Source organism: Carcharhinus amblyrhynchos, chromosome 2, assembly GCF_965287045.1.
Source record: "Carcharhinus amblyrhynchos chromosome 2, sCarAmb.v2.hapA, whole genome shotgun sequence".
In the NCBI taxonomy this organism is placed as follows: Eukaryota; Metazoa; Chordata; class Chondrichthyes; order Carcharhiniformes; family Carcharhinidae; genus Carcharhinus; species Carcharhinus amblyrhynchos.
In genome coordinates, this window is record NC_137325.1 from 143945113 (window position 1) to 143967796 (window position 22684).

At 45.4% G+C, this 22684-nt stretch overlaps 1 protein-coding gene across 1 annotated transcript in view; it reads left to right on the forward strand.

Moving 5' to 3' along the window:
- Positions 1-17756, forward strand: part of LOC145359931 (E3 ubiquitin-protein ligase TRIM7-like) — a 33716-nt gene extending 15960 nt beyond the window's left edge. The window contains exons 5-6 of the mRNA XM_080214806.1: positions 1757-1890; positions 17236-17756. Coding sequence (XP_080070932.1) covers positions 1757-1890; positions 17236-17756 — 655 coding nt within the window. The remainder of the gene's footprint in view (positions 1-1756; positions 1891-17235) is intronic.
- The last annotated feature ends 4928 nt before the right edge of the window (positions 17757-22684 follow it).

Below are 22684 nucleotides of genomic sequence, written 5' to 3' on the forward strand. Positions count from 1 at the left end.
TATACAGGCATCAGTCCCCAATCCCATATACAGGCATCAGTCCCCAATCCCATATACAGGCATCAGTCCCCAATCCATATACAGGCATCAGTCGCCAATCCCATAGACAGGCATCAGTTCCCAATCCCATAGACAGGCATCAGTCCTCAATCCCATAAACAGGCATCAGTTCCCAATCCCATACACAGGCATCGGTCCCCAATCCCATATACAGGCATCAGTCGCCAATCCCATATACAAGCATGTCCCCAATCCCATATACAGGCATCCGTCTCCAATCCCATATACAGGCATCAGTCGCCAGTCCCATATACAGGCATTGGTCCCCTACCCCATATACAGGCATCGGTCCCCAATCCCATATACAGGCATCAGTCCCCTATCCCATATACGGGCATCAGTCCCCAATCCCATATACAGGGATCAGTCCCCAATCCCATAGACAGGCATCAGTCCCCAATCCCATATACAAGCATGTCCCCAATCCCATATACAGGCATCAGTCGCCAATCCCAAATATAGCATCAGTCCCCAATCCCATATACAGGCATCCATCTCCAATCCTGTATACAGGCATGTCCCCTATCCCACATACAGGCATCAGTCCCCAATCCCATATACAGGCATCAGTCGCCAATCCCATATACAGGCATCAGTCCCCAGTCCCATAAACAGGCATCAGTCCCCAATCCCAAATATAGCATCAGTCCCCAATCCCATATACAGGCATCAGTCCCCAATCCCAAATACAGCATGTCCCCAATCCCATATACAGGCATCAGTCCCCAATCCCATATACAGGCATCCATCTCCAATCCCATATACAGCATCAGTCCCCAATCCCATATACAGGCATCCATCTCCAATCCCATATACAGCATCAGTCCCCAATCCCATATACAGGCATCCATCTCCAATCCCATATACAGCATCAGTCCCCAATCCCATATACAGGCATCCGTCTCCAATCCCATATGCAGATGTCAGCCCTGGATTCCATATACAGACATCATTCCCATGTACAGTCATCAGTTCCATATCCTATATATCGGCATCAGCCCCAGATCCTACATACAGCAACAGTCCCAGATCCTATAGACAGTCATCAGTCGCAGGACCTTTATACAGGCATCAGGTCCAGATCTTACACACATACATCAGTCCCAGCTCCTACATACAGACATCAGTCCCAGCTCCTACATACAGACATCAGTCCCAGCTCCTATATACAGGCATTAGTCCTACATCCTGTATACAGGCATCAGTCCCAGATCCTACACACAGGCATCAGTCCCCAATCACATATACAGGCGTCAGTCCCAGATCTGAGATACCAGCGTCAATCCAGACCTTATATATAGGCAAGTCCCAGATCCTACATACAGGCATCTGTTCCAAAATCCTATATACAGGCATCAGTCCCAGATCAGATCCTATGTATCAGTTTCATTGTGATCCTTGGAATTAACCTCAGATTTTTCTAGAATCTATACACCTATAACAATAGTCAGTGAGTTATTACCCCTGGAATAAGCTGTCAGAGGAGTGATGGGAGCAGGTTTAATAATAACATTGAAAAGGGAATTGCCTTAGTTAGAAAAGCAATAGGGAGAACACTGAGAGGATTTCCAGACTGGTTACACTTTACTAAGAGTATTAGTGTCAGTGTGAAGATTCGTGTCAGTATAATAATGTATTAACCCTTGGATTGCTGATCTGAAATGCTGACTGGAAGTTTTTTCCTCATTTGTTCCAGAGTTGCTGAGACACAGAAACAACCAGTCATAGAGATCCCGAAGCTCGTCCTGAACCTGTACAATGCTCCTGAACTGATCAAAGATCGGATGAATAATTCCTTTACCTACCAATCAGCCATTTTGGGAACAACAAGTAAGAGAGGGCAGCTTTCTGAAACACAAGGGGCTGGTGGCAAAGTTTGCGGGTAGGCAGAGACAGCAACAAGTCTTCAGGACGACAGAGGCATACTGATGAAACGGGCAAACAGTTTTTTAAATTCGTTCACAGACATGGGCGTCGCTGGCTGGGCTGGCATTTACTGCCCATCCCTAGTTGTGCCTTGAGAAGACACTGGTGAGCTGCCTTCTTGAACCCGCTGCAGTTCCTGCGGTGTAGGTACACCCACAGTGCTGTTAGGGAGGGCGTTCCATGATTTTGACTCAGTGAGATATTTCCAAGTCAGGATGGTGAGTGAGTAATTGGTGAGGGGAACCTCCAGTTGATGGTGTTCCCATGTGTCTGCTGCCCTTGTAGTAGAAATCACGGGCTTGGAAAGTGCTATTGATGGAACCTTGGTGAGTTGCTGCAGTGCATCTGGTAGATGGAACACACTTACTGCTACTGTTCATCGGTGGTGGAAGGAGTGAATGTTTGTGGGAGGGATGCCGATCAAGCGGGCTGCTTTGTCCTGGATGATGTTAAGTTTCTTGAGTGTGCACCCATCCAGGTCAGTGGGGAGTGTTCCATCACACTCCTGACCTGGACCTTGTAGATGGTGGACAGGCTCTGGAGAGTCAGGAGGTGGGTTTCTCACCGCAGAATTCCCAGATCTGACCTGCTCCTGTGTTTATGTGGTGAGTCCAGTTCAGTGTCTGGCAGGTGAAGAATTGAATGATTCATTAAGTAGGGAGAATGAAGAGGGTCAGAACAAACTCAATGTCACAATGTTAAAGAGAGTTATAGATACATCTGGGTGTATACGAACACAACTCTTTGGTGGCAGAACAGGTTGAGAATGTATTTGGATTCCTGAACTTTATAAATAATATTGAATACAAAAGGAAATGGAACATTAAATCTTTATAGAACACTGGTTAGGCCTCACCTGGAGCCCTGTGTCCAATTCTGAGCACCGCACCTCAGGCTGAGATTTACTGGAATGTTCCCATGAATTTGGAGTTCTCCTCAGAGCAGAGAAGGATGTTTGATGCGAGTGTTAAAAATCATGAATAGTTTTAATAGAATAAATATGGAGAAATTGTCCCCGCCGTGAGCAAGGCCAAAGGACACAGCTATTTTCAAAAGAAATGGAGTAGAGAAGAGGTAACTTGTTATTAATACTCAGTTGAGTTGTTATGATCTGGACTGCACAGACTGGAAGAAAATAGAAGCAGATTGAATCACAGTCAAGTATTGATAAATGGGAAATAATTACAGATAGATGGGGAACGAGCACTTGGGACAAATTTGATAGGTCTATCTCTGATTGGTAAAGTAGTAAAGTCAGGTAAGTGTTTAATAACTTTTTCACTTATTGTCTCAGAGGTAATTTCTGTGGTTTATACTTTGTAAATCTTATATTCGGTAGTAACATAAGAACATAAGAACATAAGAAATAGGAGCAGGAGTAGGCCATCTAGCCCTTTGAGCCTGCCCCGCCATTCAATAAGATCATGGCTGATCTGTCGTGGCTCAGTTCCACTTTCCCGCCCTCTCCCCATAACCCTTAATCCCCTCTCTTATCAAAAACCCATCAACCCGCGTCTTAAAAATATTTAGCGAGGCAGCCTCCACCACTTCAACGGGCAGAGAATTCCAGAGATTCACCACCCTTTGAGTGAAGAAGTTCCTCCTCAACTCCGTTCTAAACCGCCCCCCCCTTTATTTTGAGGCTGTGCCCCCTAGTCCTACTGTCCTTTCTGAGCGGGAAGAGTCTCTCCACCTCTATCCTATCCATCCCATTCATCATCTTATATGTCTCAATGAGATCTCCCCTCAATCTTCTAAACTCTAACGAGTACAAGCCTAGTTTATTCAGCCTCTCCTCATAGCTCAACCCCCTCAACTCCAGTATCAGCCTACTAAACCTCCTCTGCACTCCCTCCAAGGCCAAAATATCCTTGCGTAAGTACGGCGACCAAAACTGCACACAGTACTCCAGCTGCGGCCTCACCAATGCCCTATACAGCCGCAGCAGGAAAGAAGAGCCCTAGAAAATTGGATATAATCTGATAGCAAGCATCTCCCAAAAGCTTCAGTTTAAAGGGGTAAGACATGGCAGGAGAGCTCCAAGCCATGGTGTGCTCCTCTTGCTCCATGTGGGAGGCCGGGAATATTTCGAGTGCCCAGGGCCAACATATGTGCAGTAAGTGTCCGAGCTACAGCTCCTGGAAGCCTGAGTTTCAGAGCTGGACTGGAGGCTGGGGACACTGTGGGGCATCTGCGAGGTGGGGGTATCATAGGTAGCATATATAGAGAATTGGCCACACCGCAGGCTCAGAGTCCACAGACAGGAAGGGATTAGATGACTACCAGGCAGAGCAAGAGAGATAGGCAGACAGTGCAGGAATCTCCTGTGGCCATTCCCCTTGCAAAACAGATATACCTTTTTGGGTCCTGTTGAGGGGAATGGCCTCCCAGAGGAAAAAAGCAACAGCCAAATCTATTGTACCACGTTTGGTTCTTCTACAGAGGAGAGAAGTAAAAAGTGTGGGAATGCAATAATTATAGGGGGTTCACTAGTAAGGGGGATGGATAGGTACTCCCTGTGGTCACAAGCAAGACTCCAGAGTGGTATGTTGCCTCCCTGGTGCTAGGTCAGGGATGCCTTGGAGTGGGTACAGGACATTCTGAAGGTGAACAGTCAGTGGGTGAACAGCCAGTGGTCGTGGTAGACATCAGGAAAAATGACATAGGTAAAAGGGATGAGGTCCTAAAAGCAGGAAGCTAGGAAGAATGGCCTCCCTCTGTGTAGAATCATACTATTCATACGGTTCATACGGTTCATACTATTCATACTATTCATACTAATCATACGGTGTCTTGGCGTTTATTGGTAGGGGGATTGAATTTAGGAGTCGCAGCGTCATGTTGCAACTGTACACAACTCTGGTGCGGCTGCACTTGGAGTACTGTGTGCAGTTCTGGTCCCCACATTACAGGAAGGATGTGGAGGCTTTGGAGAGGGTGCAGAGGAGGTTTACCAGGATGTTGCCTGGTATGGAGGGGAGATCCTATGAGGAGAGACTGAGGGATTTGAGGTTGTTTTCGTTAGAAAGAAGGCGGCTAAGAGGGGATCTTATTGAAACATATAAGATGATTAGAGGTTTAGATAGGGTGGATAGTGATAGCCTTTTTCCTCAGATGGAGAAAGCTAGCACGAGGGGGCATGGCTTTAAATTAAGGGGGGGTAGTTATAGGACGGATGTCAGGGGTAGGTTCTTTACCCAGAGGGTGGTGAGGGATTGGAATGCCCTGCCTGCTGCAGTTGTAAATGCGCCTAGTTTGGGGGCGTTTAAGAGATCCGTGGATAGGTTTATGGATGGAAAGGGTTTGGTTTAGGTTAGAGGGTCATTGCTTTTTAACTGGTCGGCGCAACATCGTGGGCCGAAGGGCCTGTTCTGCGCTGTAATGTTCTATGTTCTATTGTAAACACACAAACACATGAAGACACAGACCAATTATAGATAGAAATGTATACACACACACACACACACACACACACACACACACACACACACACACACACACACACACACACACACACACACACACACACACACACACACCCTAAAACACAGACACGGAGATATCAATACAGGTACACACATACATGGAAACTGTAGCTGAAAACATATGTAGACAAGTTGATTTACCAATTGTTAAGGACAGGGATGGAGTAATTTAAACAGCACTGCAGGGGGGAGGGGTGAAAAGTGTGCCAGTGCAATAGTTATAGTGGATTCAGTTGTAAAGGGGAATAGACAGGCGTTTCTGTGGCTGCAAACGAGACCCCAGGATGATATGTTGCCTCCCTGGTGCTCAGGTTGGTGACTAGTGGAGTGCCCCAGGGGTCGGTGCTGGGGCCTCAGCTATTTACCATTTATATAGATGATCTGGAGGAGGGAACCGAGTGCAGGGTGTCGAAATTTGCTGATGACACCAAGATTGGTGGAACGGCAAATTGTGCGGAGGGTGTGGAGAGTCTGCAGAAGGATCTAGATAGGCTGGGCGAATGGGCCAGAAAATGGCAAATGGAATTTAATGTTGGCAAGTGTGAGGTGGTCCACTTTGGTAGGAAGAATGGTAGGAAGGACTATGACTTACGTGGCGAAAAACTGCAGCAGGCGACGGTGCAGAGGGACCTCGGGGTCCTTGTGCATGAGTCGCAAAAACCCAGCTTGCAGGTGCAGCAGGTGGTCAGGAAGGCGAATGGGATGCTGGCCTTCATCGCGAGGGGGATTGAATATAAAAGTAGGGAGGTCTTACTGCGGCTGTATAGGGCATTGGTGAGGCCGCAGCTGGAGTACTGTGTGCAGTTTTGGGCGCCGTACTTACACAAGGATATTTTGGCCTTGGAGGGAGTGCAGAGGAGGTTTACTAGGCTGATGCCGGAGTTGAGGGGGTTGAGCTATGAGGAGAGGCTGAATAAACTAGGCTTGTACTCGTTAGAGTTTAGAAGAATGAGGGGAGATCTCATTGAGACGTATAAGATGATGAATGGGATGGATAGGATAGAGGTGGAGAGACTCTTCCCGCTCAGAAAGGACAGTAGGACTAGGGGGCACAGCCTCAAGATAAAGGGGGGGTGGTTTAGAACGGAGTTGAGGAGGAACTTCTTCACTCAAAGGGTGGTGAATCTCTGGAATTCTCTGCCCGTTGAAGTGGTGGAGGCTACCTCGCTAAATATTTTTAAGTCGCGGGTTGATGGGTTTTTGATAAGAGAGGGGATTAAGGGTTATGGGGAGAGGGTGGGAATGTGGAACTGAGCCACAACAGATCAGCCATGATCTTATTGAATGGCGGGGCAGGCTCGAAGGGCTAGATGGCCTACTCCTGCTCCTATTTCTTATGTTCTTATGTCTCGGAGCAGCTGCAGGACATTCTGAAGGGGGAGGGCAAACAGCCAGTGGTCGTAATACATGTTGGTACAAGCAACATAGGTAAAAAAAGGAATGAGATCCTAAAAGCAGAAATACAGGGAGCTCGGAAAAGGTTAAGATATCGGACCTCAAAGATAGTGATCTCAGGATTACTACCGGTGCCATGTGCTAGTCAGAGTAGAAATGACAGGATATATCGAATAAATATGTGGTTGAAGAGATGGTGTCGGGGGTGTGTTTCAGATTCCTGGGGCACTGGAACTGGTTCTGGGGGAGGTGGGACCTGTACAAATTGGATGGGTTGCACCTGGACAGGACTGGAACTGATGTCTTAGGGGGAGTGTTTACTAGAACGGTTAGGGAGGGTTTAAATTAAAATGCCGGGGGGATGGGAATCAATGTAAGGAGTCAGAGAAGGAGGGAGCAAGGACAAAAATAAAAGATAGAAAAGGGAATAAGAAAAGTGATAGGCAAAGAAACCAAGGACAAAGTTCAAACAGGGCTGTAGAGAAAAATATTGGGAGCAAGGCAAACAATGTTAAAAAAACAAGCTTAAAGGCTCTACGTCTTAATATGCAGAGCATTTGCAGTAAAGTGGATAAACTAATTGCGCAGGTGGATATAAACGGGTATGATATAATTGGGATTATGGAGACGTGCCTGCAGGGTGATCGGGGGGGGAGTTGAATGTCCCAGGATATTCATATTTAGGAAGGAGCGACATAAAGGAAAAGGTGATGGAGTGGCACTGCTGGTTAAAGAGCAAATTGACACAATAGTGAGAAAGGATATTGGCTCTGACAATGTGGAGTCTGTATGGGTAGAGGTGAGAAATAGCAAGGGGCAAAAAACATTAGTGAGTGTCATATATAGATCCCAAACTGCAGTGGTGATGTTGGAAATGGCATTAACCATGAAATTAGAGATGCATGTGATGAGGGAATACCAATGATCATGGGTGATTTTAATCTGCACATAGATTGGGCAAATCAAATTAGCCACAATGCCAGAGAGAAGGAATTCCTGGAGTGTATACAGGATAGTTTTCTTGACCAATATGTGGAGGAACCAATTGGAGAGCAGGCCATCTTAGACTGGGTACTGTGTAATGAGAAGGGAATCATTGCCAATCTAACTGTACGAGACCTCCCGGGGATGAGAGACCATAACGTGATAGAATTTTTAATCAGGATGGAGAGTGAGGTAGTTGATTCGGAGATTAGGATGCTGAATCTTAATAAAGAAAACTATGAGGATATGAGGCGTGAGTTGGCAATGACTGGGGAGAGTTACTGAAAGGGATGACAGTGGATAGGCAATGGCAAACATTCAAAGAACGGATGGGGGAATGGCAACAACCGATCGTTCCTGTCTGGTACGAAAGCAAAATGGGTAAGAGGGCCAATCCCTGGCTAACAATGGAAATTAGAGAGAGAATCCGACCTGAGGAAGAAGCATACAGATTGGCCAAGAAAAATAACAGGACGGAAGATTGGGAGCAGTTTAGAATGCAGCAAAGCAGAACCAAGGGATTGATTAAGAAGGGGAAAATACAGTACGAAAGTAAGCTTGCAGGGAACATAAAGACTGACACTAAGATACGTGAAGAGAAAGAGGTTGTTAGGACCCCTACAGGCAGAAACGGGGTGGGGGTGGGGGGGAATGTATAATAGAGGACAAAGAAATGGCCAAGCAGTTAAATACATACTTTGGTTCTGTCTTCACAAAAGAGGACACAAATCAGATGCCAGAAATGTTGGAGAATGCAAGATTTAGTGAGAGGAAAGAACTGTGGAAGATCAATATAAGTAGAGAGATGATGCTGGGAAAATTGGTAGGATTGAAGGTGGATAAATCCCCAGGCCTGATAATCTACATCCCAGAGTACTTAAGGAAGTGACTGTAGAAATAGTGGATGTATTGGTGGTCATCTTCCAGGATTCTATAGACTCTGGAACAGTCCCTGCAGGGAGGGTAACAAATGTCACTCCAATATTCAAAAAGGGAGGTAGAGAGAAAACAGGGAATTATAGACCTGTAAGCTTAACATCAATTGTGGGGAAAATTCTCGAATCCATTATCAAGGACTTTATAGCAGAGCATTTAGAAAGCAGTGGCAGGATCAGACAGAGTCAGCATGGATTTATGAAGGGGAACTCGTGCTAGACAAATCTGTTGGCATTCTTTGAAGATGTAGCTGATAGAGTTGATAAGGGGAAGTCAGTCAATGTAGTATATTTGGACTTTCAGAAAGCGTTTGATGAAGAGATTATTATGCAAGATTAAAGCACATGGGATTGGAGGAAGTATATTGAGATGGATAGAAAACTGGTTGGCAGTGAGGAAACAAAGACTAGGAATTAATGGGTGCTTTTTAAATTTGCAGGCAGTAACTAGTGGGGTACTACAGGGATTGGTGCTGGGACCCCCAGCTATTCACAATATATATTAATGATTTGGATGAGGGAACAAAATGTAACATCTCAAAGTTTGCAGATGATACCAAGTTAGGTGTGAGGGTGAACTGTGATGAGGATGCAGACATCCTTCAGAATGATCTGGACAGGTTGGGTGAGTGGGCAAATTAATGGCAGATGCAGTGTAATTTGGATTAGAGAGAGGTTATTCACTTTGGAAACAAAACCAAAGGCAGCAGAGTACTATCTGAATGGCTGTAAATTAGAAGAGGGGAGTGTGCAGAGGGACCTGGGTGTCCTTGTGAACCAGTCACTGAAGGTAAGCATGCAGGTGCAGCAGGCGGTAAAGAAGGCAAATGGGACCAAAGGTTAGGGGGAGAAAGCAGGATTAGGCTATTGGGTTGGATGATCAGCCATGATCGTAACGAATGGGCTCAAAGGGCCAAATGGCCTCCCCCTGCTCCTATGTTTCTATGATTACTCCTCTTACTGTCCGCCTGTAAACAGAAAGGTGTATATGATTTCCTTCTCCCTTTATAAGCAGTGTTACCATTTACCAATCCCATTATTTTAGTGTGATCCAGTTTTCTGTTAATAGCCCCACAACAAACTCAGGATAGGATAAACTCATCTTCACACACACAAAGCATGGGGAGTGGGGTGGCGGGCAGGGGTTCACAACATAGTCCCCTGTTCACTTATACAGTAAAAGAGGGACAGAGAAAAGATTTACAGGGCAAATAACGTAGATAAAATAAATATCGTGTTACACAGGTCCAGAGTTCAGAATCAAAGTCCAGTGAGGAATTCCTTTGTGGAGTTCAGCAGGTTGAAAGCTGATGCTGTACAATTCACTGACTGCAGACGAGGAGATTGGCACACTGAGATGAATCAGTGGTGTAGACAATGATACAGAAGTTTGGGTAGAAATGGTGTAAGTGAGACCAGGTATTCAGTCTAGGCAGAGGCTCTTTGCTGTTCTGCTACATAGGAGATGGGTAATATGGCAGAGCGAGCTTTGCAGTACAGCAAAGCAATATAACAGGTTCTATCAGAGAGTCACGTTATTTGACTCCCATCTCCTCATAGTGTCTTTGGCAAAAGGGGATGTAACACCCTTCCCACCCCCAACACCTCCCCCCCTCCCCACCCCGAGTGGGTTCCAGAGATAGTAAAATGTTCCAACCGTTGAGACTTCAGAGGAAGTCTGGGGTAGGGCCTGGGTGGGATTGTGGTCAGTGCAGACTCGATGGGCCAAATGGCCTCTTTCTGCACTGTAGGGTTTCTATGATTCTATGAAGGTTGTGGGGCCCTTTGTCCTAGCAGATAGATTCTGGGTGGCCCACCCGACACATCCCTTTCTATAGTTCTCTTAGAATTTAGTCTCTGCCACCCCTCATTGTGCTGTTAGTGTCTCTTCTGAGATAACAAGGCATTAAGTTTCTTTGAAACTGCCAGCTAGCTCATTCTGTTCAGGTTCAGCCATCTTAAAAGACCATTGTCCAGTTTTAAAATTTTTTGAAGATCCATGAAGATATTTATATCAATGTCATTGAAAGGACGCAGTAAGAAGTCTCATAACACCAAGTTAAAGCCCAACTGGTTTATTTGGTTGCAAAAGCCACTAGCTTTCGGAGAACTGCTCCTTCGTCAGGTGAGTGGGAGTTGTGTTCACAAACAGGGCATATAAAGACACAAACTCAATTTACAAGATAATGGTTGGAAAGTGAGTCTTTACAGGTAATCAGGTCTTAAAGGTACAGACAATGTGAGTGGAGAGAGGGTTAAGCACAGGTTAAAGAGATGTGTATTGTCTCCAGACTGGACAGTTAGTGAGATTTTGCAAACCCAGGCAAGTCACGGGGGTTACAGATAGTGTGACATGAACCCAAGATCCTGGTTGAGGCCGTTCTCATGTGTGCGGAACTTGGCTATCAGTCTCTGCTCAGCGACTCTGCGCTGTTGTGTCATTAACCTGGTGTTGTGAGACTTCTTATTGTGTTTACCCCAGTCCAATGCCGACATCTCCACATCATGATGTGTATCAGGTAGACAAAGTTGGCTGATTTGCAGGAGTATATACTGTGTACCTGGTGGATGGTGTTCTCACATGAGATGGTACCATCCATATTGATGATCCGGCATGTCTTGCAGAGGTTGCTGTGGCAGGGTTGTGTGGTGTTGTGGTCACTGTTCTCCTGAAGGCTGGGTAGTTTGCTGCGAACAATGGTCTGTTTGAGGTTGTGTGGTTGTTTGAAGGCAAGAAGTGGGGGTGTGGGGATGGCCTTGGCGAGATGTTCGTCTTCATCAATGACATGTTGAAGACTCCGGAGAAGATGTCGTAGCTTCTCCACTCCGGGGAAGTACTGGACGACGAAGGGTACTCTGTCCATCGTGTCCCGTGTTTGTCTTCTGAGGAGGTCGGTGTGGTTTTGTGCTGTGGCACGTCAGAATTGTTGATCATTGAGTTGAGTGCCATATCCTGTTCTTATGAGGGCATCTTTCAGCGTCTGGAGCTGTCTGTCACGATCATCCTCATCTGAGCAGATCCTGTGTATACGGAGGGCTTGTCCGTAGGGGAGGGCTTCTTTAACGTGTTTAGGGTGGAAGCTGGAGAGGTGGAGCATTGAGAGGTTATCCATGGGCTTACGGTACAGTGAAGTGCTGAGGTCTTTGATGGAGATGTGTGTGTCCAAGAATGCAACTGATTCTGGGGAGTAGTCCATGGTGAGTCTGATGGTGGGGTGGAACTTGTTGATATTATCATATAGTTGTTTCAGTGATTGTTCGCCATGAGTCCAAAGGAAGAAAATGTCATCGATGTATCTAGTGTACAGCATCAGTTGAAGATTCTGTGCAGTGAAGAAGTCTTGTTTGAACCTGTGCATGAAGATGTTGGCATATTGAGGTATGAATTTGGTCCCCATGGCTGTTCCGTGTGTCTGGATGAAAAACTGGTTGTTGAAGGTGAAGACATTGTGGTCCAGGATAAAGCGGATGAGTTGTAAAATTACATCTGGAAACTGGCAGTTGTCAGCATTGAGTACTGAGGCGGTCACAGCAATGCCATCGTTGTGGGGGATGTTGGTGTAGAGCGCCGAGACATCCATTGTGACGAGGAGTGTCCCTGGTTCAACTGCTCCGTGTGTGCTGAGTTTCAGTAGGAAGTCCGTAGTGTCGCAACAAAAGCTGGGGGTTCTTTGTACAATGGGTTTCAGGATGTCCTCGACGTAGCCGGAGAGGTTCTTACACAGAGTCCCATTGCCCGATACGATGGGATGGCCAGGTGTGTTTGCCTTGTGTATCTTTGGGAGGCAGTAGAGATCTCCAATGCGGGGAGTACGTGGAATGAGAGCACGGAGGGTGCTCTGAAGGTCCGGATCAAAGGTCTTGATCAGATTGTTGAGTTGACGAGTGTGTTCTTTGGTTGGATCTGTGGGTAACTGTCTGTAGTGTTCCTCATTGTTTAGTTGTCGGTACACTTCTTTACAGTAATCCATTCTGTTCAGTATGACGATGGCCCTTCCTTTGCTGGTTTGATGACAATGTTGTGGTTCGTCTTACATAAGAACATAAGAACATAAGAAATAGGAGCAGGAGTAGGCCATCTAGCCCTTTGAGCCTGCCCCGCCATTCAATAAGATCATGGCTGATCTGAAGTGGATCAGTTCCACATTCCCGCCCTCTCCCCATAACCCTTAATCCCCTTGCTTATCAAAAACCCATCAACCTGCGTCTTAAAAATATTTAGCGAGGCAGCCTCCACCACTTCAACAGGCAGAGAATTCCAGAGATTCACCACCTTTTGAGTGAAGAAGTTCCTCCTCAACTCCGTTCTAAACCGCACCCCCCTTTATCTTGAGGCTGTGCCCCCTAATCCTACTGTCCTTTCTGAGCGGGAAGAGTCTCTCCACCTCTATCCTATCCATCCCATTCATCATCTTATATGTCTCAATGAGATCTCCCCTCATTCTTCTAAACTCTAACGAGTACAAGCCTAGTTTATTCAGCCTGTCCTCATAGCTCAACCCCCTCAACTCCGATATCAGCCTAGTAAACCTCCTCTGCACTCCCTCCAAGGCCAAAAGGCCGCGGATGTGTTGCGTTGTGCTTGGGTAACGTTCGGGGCTGTCTGGTGAGTGCGGTTGATGAATCTGGTGTTGATGCACCTCCTGATGGTTTGGACATACAAGCCCAGTCGAGGGCAGCGGCCTTCCGGAGGAGTCCAATTGGACTCTTTCCTCTTCGGTTGCTATACCGTGGATCTCTCTGCTGGCTGTTCCAGCTATTACCTTCAAACAACTGCACAACCTCAAACAGACCATTGTTCACAGCAAACTACCCAACCTTCAGGAGAACAGAGACCACGACACCACACAACCCTGCCACAGCAACCTCTGCAAAACATGCTGGATCATCAACCTGGATGGCATTATCTCACCAAGTACATGGTAAATACTCTTACACCTCGGCCAACGTTGTCTACCTGATACGCTGCAGGAAAGGATGTCCCGAAGCATGGTACATTGGGGAGACCATGCAGACGCTACGACAATGGATGAATGAACATCGCTCGACAATCACCAGGCAAGACTGTTCCCTTCCAGTTGGCGAACACTTCAGTGGTCACGGGTATTCAGCCTCTGACCTTCGGGTAAGCATTCTCCAAGGCGGCCTTCACAACACACGACAGCGCAGAGTCGCTGAGCAGAGACTGATAGCCAAGTTCCGCACACATGAGGACGGTCTCAACAGGGATCTTGGGTTCATGTCGCACTATCTGTAACCCCCGTGACTTGCCTGGGCTTGTAAAATCTCACTAACTGTCCTGTCTGGAGACAATACACATCTCTTTAACCTGTGCTTAACCCTCTCTCCACTCACATTGTACACCTAAGACTTGATTACCTGTAAAAACTCACATTCCAACCATTATCTTGTAAATTGAATTTGTATACTTATACGCCCTGTTTGTGAACACAACTCCCGCTCACCTGACGAAGGAGCAGCGCTCCAAAGGCTAGTTGCATTTGCTACCCAATAAACCTGTTGGACTTTAACCTGGTGTTGTGAGACTCCATAGTGTATTTACCCCAGTCCAACACCGGCATCTCCACATCATTAAAAAAATACAGAGGCTAAGATCTTAGTCCTCATACAGAATGCAAACACTCAGATCGCTAGCCTGTATTTTTTTAAACCTGGATTATGCAGTACAGAGACAGGTCACATGGACCAACTTGTCTATGCTCAGGCTTATCCCACATGTCCCCTCCCATTCAAAGTGGGCAAGGGTCTGGCAGATGGAGTACAATGCTGGTAAATGTCAGGTCATCCATTTTGGTAGGAATAACAGTAAAATGGCCCATTATTTAAATGGCAAAAAAATTGCAGCATGCTGCTGTGCAGAGGGACCTGGGTGTCCTTGTGCAGGAATCTCAAGGAGTTGGTTCGCAGGTACAGCAGGTAATTAAGAAGGCAAATGGAATTTTGTCCTTCATTGCTAGAGGGATGGCGTTTAAAAACAGCGAGTTTATATTGCAGCTGTATAGGGTGCTGGTGTGGCTACACCTAGAGTACTGTGTACAGTTTTGGTCTCCTTACTTGAGAAAGGATATACTGGCACTGGAGTGGGTGCAGAGGAGATTCACTGGGTTGATTCCGGAGTCGAGAGGTTTGGATTATGAGTGAGACTGAGTAGACTGGGGCTATACTCATTGGCATTCAGAAGAATGAGGGGAGATCTTATAGAAACCTATATGATTATGAAGGGAATAGATAAGATAGAAGCAGGGAAGTTGTTTCCACTGGCAGGTGAAACTAGAACTAGGGACATGGCCTCAAAATAAGGGGGAGCAGATTTAGGACTGAGCTGAGGAGAAATTTCTTCACACAAAGGGTTGTGAATCTGTGGAATTCCCTGCCCAGTGAAGCAGTTGAGGCTACCTCACTGAATGTTTTTAAGGCAAGGATAGATAAATGTTTGAACAGTAAAGGAATTAAGGATTATGGTGAGGGGGCGGGTAAGTGGAGCTGAGTCAACAAAAACAGCAGCCATGATCTTATTGAATAATGGCGCAGACTCGCGGGGCCAGATGGCCTACTCCTGCTCCTAGTTCTTATGTTCTTATTCTATCTAACACATAGCTTTTCTACTTAACTTTCTACTCGCTTTTCCACTGTATACTTGTCTAGATTCCCTTTGGAATCATCTAAGCTTCCTCACTATTTCACATTGGCAGTGAGTGCCACATTTTAATCACGCTCTGCGAAAAAGATTTTATAACTTATTAATGTGATTCTTGTATGCCTTCCGTTTAGATTCAATTTTCCCTTCAGTTCTTTTTTTGTTCCTGGTGCTCCATAACTACTTTGTTTGTTTTTGGCTTCAGTGGAGTGACCCCTGAACGCTGTTGATTTATCTTTTCGAAGTAACTTCTGTATTTTCTGTCTGTTTTTTAAAGACTTTTTGCAGTTTACTTTCTTGAGTGCCACCCTCCTTTATTTTGCAGTTTTCTATCTAATCCATTACCTAAATCCATATACTATTTATTTTACTCACCATCCTTTTATTATATTGTGATCACTACTACTGAAATGCTCCCCAGCACTTACTTCTTTCAGTTTTAGTTCATCCCTCATTAAAATATGGAGCAATTATTCATTTCCTTTTGGGCTTTCTCCCTGCTGAGTGAGAAAGGAATCCTACATTCACCGTAGTAACTCTGTTCCTTTTTCTCTTTCCAGAACATTTACTGCCTATTTGGGGGCGTTGAAATTGTCTTTTATTATTCTATGCCGATGTGTAACCCAGTTTTCCCTTCATGTTCCTTCCTGCAATTCCTTCCACTATTTAAGACCATAAGACATAGGAGCAAATTAGACCACTCGGCCCATCAAGTCTGCTCCGCCATTCAATCATGGCTGATATTTTTCTCATCCCCATTCTCCTGCCTTTTCCCCATAACCCCTGATCCCCTTATTAATCAGGAACCTATCTATCTCTGTCTTAAAGATGCTCATTGACCCGGCCTCCACAGCCTTCTGTGGCAAAGATTCCCCACTCTCTGGCTGAAGAAATTCCTCCTCATCTCTGTTTTAAAGAATCGTCCCTTCAGCCTGAGGTTGTGCCCCTCTGGTTCTAGTTTTTCCTACCAGTGGGAAGATCCTCTCCATTTCCACTCTATCCAGGTCTCGCAGCGTCCTAAGTTTCAATAAGATTCCGCACCCCCCCCCCCCCCCGGCCCCCCATAGCCTTTTAAACTCCAACGAGTACAGACCCAGTGACCTCAACTGTCCCTCATACAACAAACTCTTCATTCCGGGAATAATTCTTCTGAACCTCCCTGGACCCTTTCCAAGGCCAGCACATCCTTCCTTAGATTATGGGGTTCAAAACTGCCCACAATACTCCAAATGGGGTCCAACCAAAGCTTTATACAGCATGAGAAGTACCTGCTCTTGTATTCTAGCCCGCTCGATATGAATGCTAACACTGCATTTGCCTTCCTAATTCCCGACTGAACTTGCACGTTAACCTTAAGAGAATCTTGAACAATGATTCCCAAGTCCCTTTGTGTTTCTGATTTTCTAAGCATTTCCCCATTTAGAAAATAATCTATGCCCCCATTCCTTCCTTCAATGTGCATAACCTCACACTTTTCCAATGTATTCCATCTGTCACTTCTTTGTCCACTCTCCTAACCTGTCCAAGTCCTTCTGCAGCCCCTCCTGCTTCCTCAATACTACCTGTCCCTCTACATATCTTTGTATTATCTGCAAACTTAGCAACACTGTCTTCAGTTCCTTCCTCCAAATAGAATTTGTCTACATTGCTCCTATTATTAGTGTATGTCTGGTAGGAGGGAGGGATTGGAATCAATGAGATTGATGGACTCGCTGGTGGCCTTTACCTTTGAGCTCCCCATCAGTAGGGTGAACTTACTTCTGACCACTTTGTATCTCCCTCCCTCCCGTAGATCAGTGGTCGATACTGACGCTGGACACAGACTCAGCCTACTGGCTCCTGAATGTCTCCGATGATGAGAAGACGGTCATGTTTGGGTACATGGGAGAGAATTCCTGGCACAACTCCAAAATGTTCGAGAACATGCACCAGATCCTGTGCGCTCAGAGCTTCACCGCTGGCTGCCACTCCTGGGATGTGAAGACTGGTGGCATTGCCTGGGGGGTGGGTATTGCCTATGGGAGCATAGACCGGGGAGGGCTGGAGTCTTACTTCACCAACAGCACTAAGTCGTGGTGTTTATATTTCTATCGGGGTTCGCTGACAGCCTGTCATAAGAACCAGCAGACTTACTTAATGAAGTACCCTGCCATCAGCAGGATGCGCATCCAGTTGGATTATGAGGCCGGGACAGTGTCCTTTTACCAGGTCAGTGAGAATCAGAGACACTTACACACATTTAAAACCACCTTTACTGAAGCAGTGTTTCCAGCGTTCTCCTGTTCGGGCAATTCCTCCATAAAACTGTGTTAGAGTGAGATATTAAATAACGGGCCCCAGTGTTAACTTCAACCCAAACTCACCTGGAGGGAAAGACTTTTCACATCCTCCTGATAATAGTCTCCAGTTAATTCAATATAACCTGTGGGGGTGGGGGGAGGGAGGGAGCACGAATCCAGAATCGTCCCATTGGGGAGCTGATGGGCAAGCTTTATTAAGATAGCCTCCAAAATGATCTCACCAACAGCTTTGATCTTGGAACATTCAAGACACCAATCAAATCTCTATGACTTTCTGTCTGAATGAATTCTTATCAAGTCACATTACGGTGGCTGCAATGATAAAAAACTGATATTGCTAATAACACCTTTGGAGTCCCAGTGAACTTCACAGGCTAAAATCTGACCCACGTATGGTGCCACGAGGTCAGATGGCCAAAGTGGTGGTTTTAAGGTGCAGCTTACAAGAGGTTTAGGAAGAGAATTCCAGAGCATTAGGGACTTGGCCACTGAAGGCAGGGACACTGTGATGCAGTAATGAAAACCAGGGATGCTCCTGAGTCCAGGATTGCGATTTCTCAGAGGGTTGTGGAGCTGGATTAGCCAAATCTAGAGAATGATCTCCGACTTGCACATGTCAGTGATCAACGTTTGATGAGCAGTTTGACCTCTGAACCACAGATATCCCTAGGGATGGACAGATCTAATGAGATGGGCATGGGACAGATTGCCCACCCTGCCCTCTCCTGCTTCTCCAGTCATCAGCAGGAAGCCAGAAAGTGCAATTCCTGAAGGAAGATTTGAGAGCCAGGAGGTGTATGGGAATGTTTGGGGTCTAGGGGGAGTGGTGCAGACTGTGTCCAATAGGGCCAGGACGATGTGTGCAACAAATGGCAGCGAGCTGGCACCATTTTGTCACAAACGCTTATAAACCTCCAGGAGAGCTTGAAGATCTGGCACTTGGAGATTAGTTGAAGGGTTCCTTTTCAAACGGATTAAAAATCTCAGACTCCCCCCCTCCCCACCTAAATTATACTTCATAATATCAATAACTAGTCCTCACACTGAATGCATTGTCCTGTATAAATTCCACACCATTAAATACCTGCCAACATTCTTACATTCCCAGACTCTCTGACAAGAAAACGTTACTTCATCTCAACCTGGTTCAACTAAGAGCTGTGGGTAAAATAGTTCACACTGGGGTCAGAGGTTATCATTCCTAGTAATATATAAGTTGGGTAGTTGGAAGGGGTTTAAATTCTGGAAGAATCTGTTGTTGATAATGCAGTGATATGTTGATAATAGTTATCTCTAACTTTGATGGAGGAGAAATCTTTAATACCCAGAAGATGTGAAGAACTTGATTCAAGTTGATTTCTTCACCATGTCAGTGTCCTGCCTGGGTGAAGTGAGTTCTTGTTCACCTCCGTCACTGGCCCTGTAACTGATTGTGTGATTAGCAGATTCATCTGCTCGATATTTTTACTGATGGTTTCGTCAAGTAATCTCTGTATTATGTGCTGAAATGTTCTGTAATAGACTTCTGACATCAAGATTTTCTTTAGTAAATAAACTGAGTAATTGAATGCACCAGGACTCTGTGTCTGTACTCACTGCAGAACAGAGATCACTAAAGTTCTTATTCATTGCTTCAGTGGCTAGCACTGCTGCCTCTCAGTGCCAGGGATTCAAATTTGATTCCAGGCTTAGGTAACTGTGTGTGGAGTTTGCATGCTCTCCCCATGTCTGTGTGGGTTTCCTCCAGGTGCTCCAGTTTCCTCCCAATCCAAAGACATGCAGGTTAAGTGGATCGGCTATGCTAAATGTGCAGAGTTATGGGATACAGTGAAGGGAAGGGCCTGACTAAGATACATTTCAGTGCAGACTCAATGAACCAAATGGCCTCTTTCAACTCTGTAGGGATTCCCTGATTAACAGGTGTGAATGGCTGCCTCCTCCTCCATAGGAACATGGAATGTAGAAGAGAATTTTACACTTCTACCAGTTTTTATGTGAAGCAGTTCCCAACTTCCAATATGAGAGAGGTTCATACAATCTATGGTACATCAGCCTTCTTCCAATCATGAGGCAAAGTTTGAGAGCCCCAATGTTCTACTTGGAGACTGGCAATCTTCAGGAACAGACAAAAAAAACTTTCAACTTATCCAGGGACAATAAATTATCCAATCTCTTGTCATGGCACAGGAGGAGGCCATTCAGCCCATCATATCTACACTGGCTCTCAAAATAAGCAAGTCAGCCGCTACCACTCCCCTACCTTTGCCCCACAATCCTGCACATTCTCTACTTTCAGATAACCCGTCCAATTCCTTTTTCAATGAATCTGCCTCCATCACACATTTAGAGTGTTCCAGACCATAACCACTCGGTGTGAAAAAGCTTTTCCTGATGTCTCTGCTGCTTTTGTTGCCAAATATTTCAATCTGTGCCCTCTGGTTCTCAATCTTTTCATGTCTGGAAAGAGATTCTCCCAAACTGCTGTGAACACCCTTACGATTTTGAACATTATCACATCTATCCTCTGTCTTCTTTACATCAAGGAAAACAAAATTAACTTCTTCAATCCAATTTCATTATAGAGTCATAGAGGTTTACAGCATGGAAACAGGCCCTGCAGCCCAGCTTGTCCATGCCACCCAGTTTTTATCACTAATTGCCCGCATTTGACCCATGTCTGTCTATACCCACAAAACTGTCTAAACGCTTTTTAAAATTGTACCCACTCTATTACTACCTCTGGCACTCATTCCAGACTCTCACCACCCTCTGCATGAAAAAAACTTTTATATCTCTCCCCTTAAACCTATGCCCTTTAGTTTTAGACTCCCCTACCTTTGGGAAAATATGTTAACTATCTACCTTATCTATGCCCCTCATTATTTTATAGATTTCTATAAGATCACCATTCAGCCTTTTACACTCGAGAAAAAAGTCCAAATCTCTATCCAGCCTCTCCTTATAACTCAAACCATTAAGTCCCAGTAGCATCCTAGTAAATCTTTTCTGTACATACTAGTTTAATAATACGCTTTCTATAATAGGGGACTGGATTTAAACACAGTATTCCAAATGTGGCCTTACCAATGTCTAGCACAACTTCAACAAGACATACCAACTCCTGTGTTCAATGTTCTGACCAATTAAACCAAGCGTGCCGAATGCCTTACCATGCTGTCCACCTGTGACTGCACTTTCAAGGAGCTATGAACACGTACCCCTAGATGTCATTGTTCTATAACTCTTCCCAATGCCTTACCATCTTACAATTGATTAAGTCTCACCCTGGTTCAATCTACCAAAATGCATCACCTTGCATTTATCTGAATTAAATTCCAGTGACTGAAGTTCCTCATACCCCATCATTCTTGTGAAATTTTTCTGCACTCTTTCCAACGCCTTCCCATCCTTCCTAAAGTGCGGCACCCACAATGACACCCGTAGACGGCACAGTGGTTAACATTGCTGCCTCAGCAGTATCAATTCCTGGCTTGGCTCACTCTGTGTGTGCAGCTTGTACGTTCTCCCCGTGTCTGTGTGGATTTCCTCAAGTGCTCTGGTTTCCTCCCACAGGCTGTAAGACGTGCTGCTTAGGTGCACTGTCCATGCTAAATTCTCCCTCAGTGCTCGAACAGGTGCTGGAGTGTGGCAGCTGGGGGATTTTCACAGTAACTTCATTCCAGTATTAATATAAGCCTACTTGTGACTAATAAATAAACTAACCTAAACATTAAAAAATACTGATCTATACAAACTCAATATTGCCTCTTTGCTCTTGTGCTCGATAAAGCCTGGGGAATTCCTCTCTACAACTCCCAAACATTAATCAAAATGATTAATTGTGAAACATGTACCCAATGTCCCAGCTACCTTCCCTACATTGTGGTATCAGCATCAGTAAGAAGCTTCTACAACTTCTGCATCGTTTCAGCGAAATCCAAACTCGCCACAAGAACCAGGAATGCTTCCCACCAACAACAAGCTGCTGCTCAAAAATACCTACTGAAACCCGACCTGGTCCTTAGCTTATACACAAGGGCTCAACCTGTGAAGTTAAAAGTCTGTCCAGACAGAAACAATCACGACCCTTCAACTGAATCTCCCTGAAGTTTACACTTGTCCAAAGCAAGCCCTCCAGATCTATAACTGATGTAATGGACTCTGCAATGGAGTCATTCCAGGACCTCTCTAAACCAACACGAGAGAGCAAAGTTATTGAATTGACGGCAAACAGATTAAAAAGCCAATCTCTTCACCTCAACCTGGTGGTCATATCTGTGGTCTTTTTACTATCTCCCATGCTTGCTTCTTGACCACCAGAACAGAACACAGTGCAAACAACCTTTGAACATTTCTGACTCTTGATCTGCATTCCACTCATTCTATTGGTTTTACTAATTGCTGCTCTGCCTTGGCTGAACATCTTTGAACATTGGATCTAAGACTCCTGGGTCTCTCAGCGTCATTTTTGGACTTTCAGAAAGCTTCATAAGAACATAAGAACATAAGAAATAGGAGCAGGAGTAGGCCATCTAGCCCTTCGAGCCTGCCCCGCCATTCAATAAGATCATGGCTGATCTGTTGTGGCTCAGTTCCACTTTCCCGCCCTCTCCCCATAACCCTTAATCCCCTCTCTTATCAAGAACCCATCAACCCGCTTCTTAAAAATATTTAGCGAGGCAGCCTCCACCACTTCAACGGGCAGAGAATTCCAGAGATTCACCACCCTTTGAGTGAAGAAGTTCCTCCTCAACTCCGTTCTAAACCGCCTCCCCTTTATCTTGAGGCTGTGCCCCCTAGTCCTACTGTCTTTTTTGAGCGGGAAGAGTCTCTCCACCTCTATCCTATCCATCCCATTCATCATCTTATACGTCTCAATGAGATCTCCCCTCATTCTTCTAAACTCTAACGAGTACAAGCCTAGTTTATTCAGCCTCTCCT